Source organism: Myotis davidii, unplaced genomic scaffold (assembly GCF_000327345.1).
Source record: "Myotis davidii unplaced genomic scaffold, ASM32734v1 scaffold61, whole genome shotgun sequence".
Lineage (NCBI taxonomy): Eukaryota > Metazoa > Chordata > Mammalia > Chiroptera > Vespertilionidae > Myotis > Myotis davidii.
Window position 1 is genome coordinate 938,884 of NW_006291729.1, and position 11,809 is coordinate 950,692.

Genomic DNA, 11,809 nt, shown 5'->3' on the forward strand with positions numbered 1-11,809 from the left:
ACTGTAAGACTAAGAAGTGCAAATTTTAAGAGTACAGTAAGTCCTCAGGTTACATCAGAGATCCGTTCCCACGTAACACGATTTTCGCTGTAAGTCAAAACCCACCTCCATAAGCACCTAGGTCACTCACTGGGAGCACATACACAGCAGTAATGAAGTGAAACGGTAAAAAAAAAAAAATTAAAAGAAAGAGAACACCAGGGGATTGTCAAGGGCGGGAAAAAAAGGAGACATGTGTAATACTCTTTGTAATACTTTAAGCAATAAAACAATTAAAAAAAAAAGAAAAAGAAAATGGAAAAGGAAAAAAAAAGAAACAGTAAATACCAAAAAAAAGAAAGAAAGAACAATTCCTGACCTTCACTTGTGGTAAGTAAATAATAAAAACCATAAAGCACATATGTACATACGTCGAAATGACGGAACTTTTTTTATATAAATGGGAGATGGCGACGTAACCACGAAAGGACATACGTCCAGTCCGATGTACCCCGAGGACTGTCTGTACTAGTTAACCTCTCATTATATTCATATTCTTGTTGTAATGAACAAAGAAGTAAATTAAGAGAACTCCTTAACACAAAGCCCTATTAAGAAACTTTTTCAGGAAATCTCTCTTTCATAGGAGCAAGAATTACAGTGACTTCACACACTGCTCCTACTAGCTTCACAATGACTTCTTTCACTTGGCGAGGAGGAGAGAGAAGGGTGAGGGCGGGTATGGCAGAGAAGGGCCCCGAGAGGCAACGAGAAAGACGTCTTTACTGAGCTAGACTCTCGGCTCATGAAGAGCTGCATTCGCTTATTTCCTAAACAGCATTTTGGTCAGTGCCAAGTTATCAGACAAATGAGGTCATACTATGAAAAATGTCAATGAAATCTGATTCCCTTGACTTTTCAAAATTCCAACGGTAAATGCTTAAAAATCCAGCGTCAATACTTCTGTAATCTTCACTCGCAGCCCGCAGGTTGGTTATAAGCATGAAGGTCCCACCTATTTCTCAGAGCCCAATAATTAACCATTTTATGGCACAAACCAAACCCATCTTCTCTGAAATATGCATATAAGCAAAAATCAGTTGAGAGAAAACGCCATTATAAAAGTTTCTACCAATTACAAAAACTAGCATAATGTTTATTCTTTATACATTTTCCACTCTAGAGCAACATTCACATGTCCCAGTAAGATCACTGCCATTATAGCAGTAATGTTTTCAAAGAATTCACTTGGATAAAGAGAGGCCTATATAATGAACTCTCCCTAACCCTAATATGCATAAAAATTCTACTGTGCAGAAAATAATAGTTCAAAGGTAAAACAGGTTTTCAAATATCTGAAACTAAAATCTCTATGCAGTAATGCAAGAACCTCAGATAGCCCTCAAGTATTTTATGAAATAATACGGCACCTGAAACAGATCCATTTCTTCCTGTTTCAAATTGTGCAGTCCTCTCCTAAGGGAAATGAGTCTACCTACATGAGTGTTTTTGTCCGTTACCTTCTCCCGTATCAAATACTTACTAAGTAATTGGTGGTGGTGCTCTCTTCCCCTCTGCCCATGTGCTTGTAAAAGCGATGATCTGCCACCACCAGTAATTTACACGTGTTCTTCATGGGATCAGGGTCGGCTCTTCTCCTCACCCGATGAACAAGCTCTAATAGGAATTTGTAAGCACTATTACATCAAGTTCATCAAACAAGGAAGTTTTATAGTAACTCTTTAAACCTAGCATAGTTTTGAAACAAACATTACAGGAATTTAGTTTCCTTACAGGTATCTTGAACAAAAAAAAAACACCCCACAATTTGAAGGAAAAGTGAAAAGTAATATGAGGTTTGAAAATTGATGAATTCAAATCCTAGCTGGTTTGGCTCAGTCAACAGAGCATCAGCCTGCGGACTGAAGGGTCCTGGGTTTGATTCCCATTAAGGGTACATGCCTAGGTTGCAGGCTTGATCCCCAGTAGGGGGTGTGCAGGAGGCAGCTGATCAATAATTCCTTCTCATCACTGATGTTTCCACCTCTCTCCCTTCCTCTCTGAAATCAATAAAAATATATTTTTTTTAAAAATTGTAGAATTCAAAACCAAGGAAAAGTGTCTGTAATTTTTAAAATGAGGCAACTTTAAAAAGTACTTGCAAGTAAAGCAATCAGCTATTTATTGCTCCGCTATGAAGCTCTCACTCTATTCTAGAAGTCCACAAATTAACCAAAGTAATGGCAAAAATATCAAGGTATTCAGACATTAAAAACCAGTTTGTGTTAATGGGTTTTCTTATCAAATAATCAAATTGTTTAAGAATTTATTTATATACTAAAATGCTAGTAATATTTTCTAAGGTTTGCAAAAATAAGGACAGTAGACTATTTCTCCAAGATGGTTGTTTTCAAAAAGTGCTAAATGGATCTGCCCCAAACTGATAAGCTTCATCTTTCCAATCATTAAAGAGCTTTCCTGCTACCGAGCAATGTCTTATCACTTATCTAAAGATTGTTTTACAGCAGTATTATTTTGTCATTTATAAATACCTGCAAATAAAAAAAATATTTTCCCTCTGATTATTCAATTCCCCTTTCCCCAATCTTTTTTAAAGTCTAATCTTTACTGTTACGATTATTTTCTAGTGTTTTTATTTCTTATATTATAGGCAAAAGAATTAACATAAAAATTTCTGAACAGAGCTATTTTCCAGCCAAATACTATAGTTACTTGAAAAACATGCTTTTTAAAGAAATCAACTTAACAACCCTATTGAAGACAGCACAGTGCTAGTTTCCTACTTGAAATATGTTTTTTAAGTCTTACCCTTAGGTGCCTCTCCATCTACCAGCCCTTCTGGAAGCAAATCTTCATTTTCCGCCTTTATGTAACCACACACTTTTGAAGAGTGCAACCGTGAAACATTCTTGATATCTTCAGATTTATAAACTAATATTCTTTTGTCTTTAGTATCATTAATTAGTCTCCAAAGTGGCTAAAATAGAAAAAATATAATTGAGATGGAAAATATAAAAATTCCTAAACATTAAATTCTTACATCAGTTCCTTGTTTTTAGATAAGATTCATTTCCAGGTTAAGTAAACTGACTAGTCATTTTCATAGGAAATAAACCATTTCAATTTTTATTTTTGTTTATTATTTTTTTAAAATATATTTTATTGATTTTTTACAGAGAGGAAGGGAGAGGGATAGAGAGTTAGAAACATCGATGAGAGAGAAACATCAGCTGCCTCCTGCACACTTCCCACTGGGGATGTGTCCGCAACCCAGGTACATGCCCTTGACCGGAATCGAACCTGGGACCTTTCAGTCCGCAGGCCGACGCTCTATCCACTGAGCCAAACCGGTTTCGGCCATTTCAATTTTTATTGTAAGAGTTTCTATGCTGGGAAACAAATACATGGATTATTCACTTTTTTATTTTATCTGTAGATAAAGAAGGGCATTATTTTGCACAAGTTATGAAACCTTTTAGAAGAACCAGAAGAAAAAATGCATATCCTTTTCCATTCACTGATTCAAAATATTTATGTTAACACCAACCATGCTGGGTGATGGGCAGACAGCATGAGAGTTAGACAAGGTTCTGTTCCGATGCTTTTTCATTCTCGTTTCCTTAACATCTTACATGCACAGGAAAGAAAAATACCTTCACTTACAATATTGCAAGGCCACCATAAATCAGAACTAACATACTCAAAAGGGTACCCAAGTCAAAAGAATGTTTATTATTTCGAACTCAAGTTCCTGTCCGTAAGGGACATTGGTCTCATCAGAACCAAACAGCTTGTGAGAAGGGTTCAAAAAGATAAAATTTACATACACACACGTATATCCATACCCATCATGAAAATGAAATTAAAACAACAAGAAAACACTACTTCATACCCAGCAGGAAGACTATGATAAAAAATACACCCACAACAGGTGTTGGCGAGGAGGTGGGCAAAGCACTCTCATGCATGCTGGTGCACATGTCACATGGGCTGTAAAATGTGAGCTTGTCAAGTACAGTCACTATGGAAAACAGTGTTACTGTATGACCCAGCAATCCCACTCCTAGTTTATATCCAAGAGAAATGAAAGCATGTGCTCAAACAAAAACTTGCACAAGTGTTCACAGCAGCGTTATTCATAATAGCCAAAAAGTGGCAACAACTCAAATATCCAATGGCTAAAGGAATAAGCAAAAGGTGATATATCCATACAATAGAATGTTACTTGGTTATAAAAAGAAATAAAGTACTGACACATGCTACAACACAAATGAAGCATGAAAACATAATAAGTGAAAGAAGCAGTCACAAAAGCCCACACACTGTGTAGTTCCACTTATGTGAAATGACCAGGCAAATCTAGAGAGAGCAGCAGATCAGTGGTTGCCTGGGGCTAGGGGAGTAGGGAGAAAAGGGTGATGGGGGTGATAAAAAGGTTCTAAAACTGATCATGGTGACACCTACACTATTCTATGAACATACTAAAAACCACCAAGTTATATAGTTTAAATGGGTAAACTGTACAGTGAATTGTATCTCAATGAAGCTGTTAAATACATATATACTCTCTTATAATCCATGTAGGAGGCAGATTTAAAAACAATGGTTACAGAACCTCAGGCTAACAGAGACCTCAAAAAGTTCACTAACCAACTCCTCACTATCGAAACCTTCACAAACCTGCACCTGGCCTACGAACAGGAAGAGGACATTTTTTTCTTTGGGCACAAACATTTCTAAATTTATATTAATCGTTTCATAATATAGCCCACCTTGCAGAGAAAAAGACAGCAGGCTTCAGGATCAGATATGCCTAGGTTCAAACCTCACTGTACCCCACCGCATGCCTTGGAGATGTTAACGTATCTGAGCGTAACTGTTCTCACTGGGTAAGGCAGTGGTAACACCTCTCCTGAAGATAATGTCAAATATGAATCCAGTTACATATTAAGATTTCAAAATGAAGGGAGTCACTATTACTAGTACTAAAAGCAGATCCTATTCTCACCATTTCTAAGAGAGTGCTGAATCCTATAATAACCACCACTAATAACCATGACTGGACCCTAAATTGGAAGGGAAAAAAATCCATGCAAGAGATTTTGAGGAGGACAAGAGATTTTTTTGACTATGCATGGATTGTCAGCACTGAAATATACCTGAACCTTTCCTTTTAACCAATCTTCATTATAGTTTTCCCACAGGTGTTCTGTTTTGATGATACCCAGAGTATTCGAATTTTCCTAGAAACAGAGAATACCTTCGACCCACCATCTGTGGCAAATGTTTTCCAGACTAATCTCTGACACACGGCTATCTGTCCTGCACAAACGTGACCAGCGCAGCCCTGGTTTTACTGCTAGTACTTGAACAAGAGAGCGGCCCGAGTTTCCTAGTTTCCTCTTTTAACCCCTCAGACCAGGGGTCCTCAAACTACGACCCGCAAGCCACATGCAAATACAAATATTGTATATGTTCCCCGTTTTGTTTTTTTACTTCAAAATAAGATGTGTGCCGTGTGCATAGGAATTTGTTCATAGTTTTTCTTTAAACTATAGCCCGGCCCTCCAACGGTCTGAGGGACAGTGAACTGGGCCTCTGTTTAAAAAGTTTGAGGACCCCTGCCTCAGATTCTAAACTATTACCCTTCATTGATCTTGCATTTCCAGAGCATCTTGGAGGGGAAAAAAAGGAGAAATGGACAAATAAGACTTCACCTTCATCCTTGAGAATGTTTACACCAATAATAGGATTATTAGAGTAAGAATAAGGAAAAAATGAGTCGGGAGGGAAAGGAAGTTTTCTCTTCCTATTATCCACCCACATTTGATTTTTACTCAATTACGGTATCAGAAATACAGAGTGCATCTTATGACAGCTTCTTAGCCATTTTGTAAAAAATATCACCTTCTTTAAAACATCATCTACTTTCCTAATTAAGAATCTTTAAATACAAGGAAAAAAGAAGTATACTTATAGATCTTTGTCTTCTTACAACAACTGAGAAACGACTTTTTAAAAATCAGAGATAATTAAGTGAAGTCAGAGAGAAAAATGACAAAAACCACATGATCTCACTCATCTATGGGATATGAAACAAAAAGCAACAAACAAAAGGCAAACTCATTCAGACAACGGCAAGGTGGTTACCAGGTGGGAAGGGGTGAGAGGAGGACGAAGAGGGCACAGGGGTCAAATATATGGTATCGGAAGAAAACGAGACTTCCGGGGTGAGCACACAATTGAGTATACAGATGTCCTATTATAATGTTGTACTCCTGAAATTTATGTTATTAACCAATGTTACTCCAATAAATTTAATAAAATAGACATTTGATGAAAAAAAGATATATGCTAAGAAAAAACTCATTTTAGATTTACCTCTATATTATATTCTGCCCCATCTGTGTTGATCCTTATTGTAATATCATCATCTCCTATGTGGGCTAGAACCCTAGAGTCAGGCTCACCTTAAAGAGAAAAAAAATGTTTTTCATTAAAAAATATTTATATCAAAAAATAAACTATGCCGCACTGCCATTAAAACTCAACAAAGCCCTTCATCAGAGTGCATCTGCCCAGACACTGAACACCAAGAAAACACCCGGAGCAGAGAGGGACTCGCCTCAGGAGGGGCCTCTATCCAGTCCTCTGACACCTCTCTCTCGCCTCCAGCTTCTGAATGAGAATAGAGTCTGTTACAGAACAAAACCAGCCAACCTGTAATTTCCTCCTGGAATAACTTTGTCTACTTTGGGTGAAGAAAGAACTAAGAGGAGGCACAAAACATAATTTGAAACACAGAGGTCTTGAACTCTACTATTTGACGACTTTAATGCCATTTGTTTCTGACTGTAGAAAAAGTTCCAGAAGTGAACAATTGCTAGTTGGATACATTTTCTTAAATATAAAACAGGATCATGAAGTCAATTACTTTATCTCCTAGGTTCTCTGTGTAAAATCTCCTAAGGGGAGTGTACAATCCTTCTCTAAAGAAAAGGCTACATTCTCATCACTTGAGAGGAAATCATTTCTTTTTCTTTTTTTTTTTTAAAAATATATTTTATTGATTTTTTACAGAGAGGAAGGGAGAGAGAGAGTTAGAAATATCGATGAGAGAGAAACATCGATCAGCTGCCTCCTGCACATCCCCCACTGGGGAAATGCCCGCAACCCAGGCACATGCCCCTGAACGGAATCGAACCCGGGACCTTTCAGTCCGCAGGCAGACGCTCCATCCACTGAGCCAAACCGGTTTCGGCGAGAGGAAATCATTTCAATCATCCAAGTGGTCAGCTAGTGTGGCAGCTGGTAACACCCTTATCCTCCTGCTTGAATGTTTTTGCTTCCAAACTTAGATAGTTCAAGTAAAACAAAGAACAGCAGTTCTGATACTCCTTCTCCCTCCCCCCAAAAAAGAATATGCAATCAAGTTAGATCTGGACACCTCCGACCCCAGACACAAAGGCAAACAAGCGCCATACTCACCAACCACGTGTCCACGGAAGAAGTCTTGCCACTTGACGCTGTACTCGCTTTCATTTTTACCATCGACCACCACAACTTTGAAATTTTGGGAAAAGCGTTCAGTACTTGACGTCAGGTATAATTTAAAATGCCTGAAGAAAGAAAGCATCTATATTTTACTCTAAGAACATAAAATGGAAGCCTAATTTTCATTTAACTAAACTCCCTTAAAAAAGAAGTTGACAGAAGAGTTGATATTAATAAAATGCCATGCAAGTTTTCACTACTGTTTTACTAGGTACTTAGAGCACCGTACCTCCTGTAAACACAAAGGACTAATCTCTTTAGTGTAAGAATCTGGCAGCCAAGAGCATCTAGAACTGGGAAAGAAGACTCGAGCAGCTTAGGCATTCATCCTTTCTAGAGGCTGAAGAATAAGGAAACACGCATCTGGAGAGTGTAAGTCGAAGTCCTGCTTGTCTTAAAAAGTTACTAAAATCTGATATTATTTGAGACTATTTATTGAACACCTACGCAGTCCTAGATGCTCTGTACTGGTATATGTCATAGCCACTTCACACGGTAAAAATTGAGGCTTGGAAATTAATCAACATATCTGAGGTTATACAGCTGGAGCTGAAAGTTGAATTTGGCTCATTTCCGAAGCCTGTCCTATGCTGCCGCTAGCAATCAATCTAATGTTATTGCTGTGTAAAATTAATAAATGCTACTTTTTTGTATTTAAAAGCACTCATGCTTTTCTGCTCCTTCTAAAAAGATCTTGAAAAAAATTAATCCACAATACCACAAGGAAAATAAATACAAGGCAAAAACAACACAGACATTAAAATACACACTGCAGTTCTTCAGTTAGCTTAATATCCTTTTGTTTTCTATGAGTTTCAGTCTTGACTTAAAAACTAGGCATAGCGAGCAAGAATTTTTCAATTATTATTTACAGAGTCCTTTCAATGTGCCCATGAACATCAAAAATAAAGGTATGTTTTTCATCTCAGCCCCAGGAACAAATTTTGTCAGCTATGGTGTTGAAAATATGAAATGTTACTTCCTATGGGTCTGCATAAGCCTCAACTGCAAGAATCTAGACTAAGATTGTCTCCATGGCAACAAATATTTTTAACATTTTTGAGCATAACAAGGTAATTTTAGTTTGCTTGCGGGTTGTTTTTTTAATGGTCACAGAGAAAGAGACGATAGAACGTTGTTTCAGAAAACCTTGGAACATTTTCTCCCGCTCTCCTAACATTGTCTTCCCGCACGTTCACAGGTATGATTTTTCCCGTCAGTTGTGCTGAGAACTTACTATCCATGCCTTATCATTTCATGTTAGAGCGCTCCAGGAGTCCTACATTGCTTGTACTTAATGTTCTTTCCAGAAAAACCACTGGAATTGTGCTCTTCACTTTCTACATTACTAGGGGCCAAGTGATATAAAATTCCTGTTTTTTGAGTTTCCAATCTTCAACTTTCAGCTATAAAGCCTCCCACAGAATATATTAGTCGGAATTTATTTGTTACTCTATCCTCCCAAAATTATGTGAAGTCGTGTACTTACAGAATTCTTTTGTAATTTTCATTTATCTTTGACTTTTAAGGATTTACAGTAACCACAAACATTTTTCTATTTTTTGTATATATCACCAAAAGATCATCACAGTAAGTCTAGTTAATATCCATCATCACACCCGGCCAGGGTCGCTTAGTTTGGTCAATTAATTAAAATTCTTTGTTAGAATTCGATAAACATATTATGACCATCACTGACACTTTGGGAATACCTATTTACTTTTTAAAAATAATCATCAGTGTAAATTTTAGAATAGGCAATATACAGTGTAATAATCTGACAAACTAATTATATTAATTACAAATCTTTAAAAATGTAACTTCCCAAGATACCCGTATATACCTGAAATTAATATAATATTGTATATCAACGGTAATTGAAAAAATAAGTAACCTTTGGGGGGAAAAACAACTTATTTTTCTGCTTTTGCCAAACCAAGTCTCGCTTGCCCCAACATTTTTCTTTGAATAATTCAAATTACCTTTTCAATGCTGAAAACGTCAGCAGTGTTTCTAAATGTGTTGATGCCTGTAGATCTCTCTTTCTTACCGAGTGCTGTTGGATACTGGATAAAGAGAGGATATCGTAGTCTGAGAGCAAAGAATCAAGCTTTTCTGAAATAAAGGCAAAAAAGTTATTAACACCTAAACCTACTAATCAATTGTAATATTACTAAAATGAGAGTCAGACAACAAACTCTTCCTAATGTACCACATTATGAAGTGCCCAGTGCACAAGTTATGAAGTATTCTTACAAAAAACCACACAAATTGAACCTGAATCTAACCAAGATCTAACTTTTAGTTTTTAAAACATAAATGTTGAATGTTGCCAAATTAAATAACCTTCGCAAGCAATCAGCCACACCCAGAATGTTAGAATTCCGGGAGAACAAATGACCCAATGTCTTCAGGAAATAAACAGCATGGGAAAGAAGGGAGGGGCGACAGCTCCTAGACATGAACATGGCAAGCAAGCTAATGTGGGAACCTTTTTAGGTCCCAGGTCACACCAACCAACCGTGGAAAGATGCTGTGGCAATGAGGGAAATCTGAGCACGAGTCCATGTCCATATCAGGCAGTGGTAATTTTGGTATCTTAAAGAGTATCATATTATGCAGTGACCTAACTTCTAAATTAAAGATATTTCTGGCTTGTATGTTTAGAATTCCTAAGATCAAGGTAGCCAACTCAACCTGCCAATTGCCAATCTGAGCTATATCAGTTTCTTATCAGGTGAGGTGGAGCAAGAGCAACAAATGTATTAATGAGCAAACCAAAACTGGGAAAGTAAATATTTTACAAAAATAACACATAACCCAATTAGAGAACAAGAAGTGATACTATCCTATTACTGCTGCCCTCAACAAATACAGACTATCAGCCCAGTGGACACCAGGAAGCAGAACTAAGAAAACCAAACTAATCCCTGGGAAAAATCAACATTAATGATTTTACCAGAATGACCTGGAACCCAAGAAAAGTAAAGAGCGCTGCTACCAAAATAAAACAAGCACAAAAATGTTTTTATTTGATACCGAGCAAGAGGAAACAAGGTAAAGTACGTCTACTCTACAAGTCACTTGTAATCAACAGCAACTCTGCTGCCTCTCCCAAAATCAAGAAAACTTTTGGAATACAATTTTGGTGACTTAAGTCTCTGCAGAAACTGTCTAAAAATATTTGAGCTGATGCTTTCCTTTTCTCTCAACAAATAGCCCTGCAGAAACAAAATCATTCCACTGGATTTAGGATGTCCTCAAAATAGAGCAGGAGCTTAAAATACAAGTGAAGTGCCACGGAGGTTAAATACGCTCAGAAAACCATGAATAAAATAAAGAACCCACCGCATGCTCTCTCCTTCTTCCCCTAACCTCCTCAGCTGGTTGGGGCACCAGTTCACTCATTCACTGCTACCTGCCAGGCACTGAGTACGTCCTGACAGACAGCCTTAAGCAGAACTAAGGCCTCGCCTACAGCAGCACTCATTTCAGTGTGGGAGACAGACAACGCGCAAGCAAATACAAGTCCGTGCTGTGGACACTAAAGCAGGAGAGCCGACAGGGAGCGGGAAGGGCCAGTTTACAGTGTGGTCAAAAGAGGGAAAATGCCTCCTCCCCAGCAGCCCTGAAGACAGCAGCGAGTACGCACGCTGCTCTAAGTTCTACGTAAATTCATTCCAAGTCCACTCCGGAGTCTAACTCAAGATAACATTACACAAAGTAGCAGCATATTTCACACTTGCTGGGTCCCCCCATTTTCTGTTAACAAAAGTTCCTTTTAACTTTCATCCAGAGAAAAGCTGTCTGAGCAGCATCCACCACTTCTTTGCCTGTGGGTGGCTGCTGGCTAGCTGGCCTTGCTCATGTCTGTGAGGCTCAGCAGCGCCAATGAAAACCGTCAAGAAGCTTACCACTACTCAGTGTGTGAGCGTTTCCTACAGGACACCATGCTGGGCGTTCTGCGTTATCTCCACCGACATCCCGAGGCTCTATCCCCATCTTACAGATGAGCACAGAGACTCGGGGGAGGAATGATCACAGTTACCGTAGCACAGAACTGGGATTTGAACCTGGGCCTGCCTGGCTGGAAACCCCAAGCTTTCCTCACGTCATGCTGTTTAAGCTTCTTAAAGATAGCCTTGCTCTTCTTGGACCTTCTATTTCCAGGTCTCCTACATTTTAACAAGTCAACCAAACATGACCTCACCTCCCTCTGAATTCTGAAGCCCTGTGTTTACTACTTCCTCCTGGC

General features: G+C 38.2%; 1 protein-coding gene across 1 annotated transcript in view; it reads right to left on the reverse strand.

Moving 5' to 3' along the window:
* Positions 1–11,537, reverse strand: part of ADAM17 (ADAM metallopeptidase domain 17) — a 32,083-nt gene extending 20,546 nt beyond the window's left edge. Inside the window, exons 1-7 of the mRNA XM_015564941.1 lie at positions 11,497–11,537; positions 9,901–9,962; positions 9,537–9,669; positions 7,489–7,619; positions 6,382–6,470; positions 2,809–2,977; positions 1,523–1,656 (exon numbers count right to left, since the gene is read on the reverse strand). Coding sequence (XP_015420427.1) covers positions 1,523–1,656; positions 2,809–2,977; positions 6,382–6,470; positions 7,489–7,619; positions 9,537–9,669; positions 9,901–9,962; positions 11,497–11,537 — 759 coding nt within the window. The remainder of the gene's footprint in view (positions 1–1,522; positions 1,657–2,808; positions 2,978–6,381; positions 6,471–7,488; positions 7,620–9,536; positions 9,670–9,900; positions 9,963–11,496) is intronic.
* Positions 11,538–11,809: the final 272 nt, after the last annotated feature.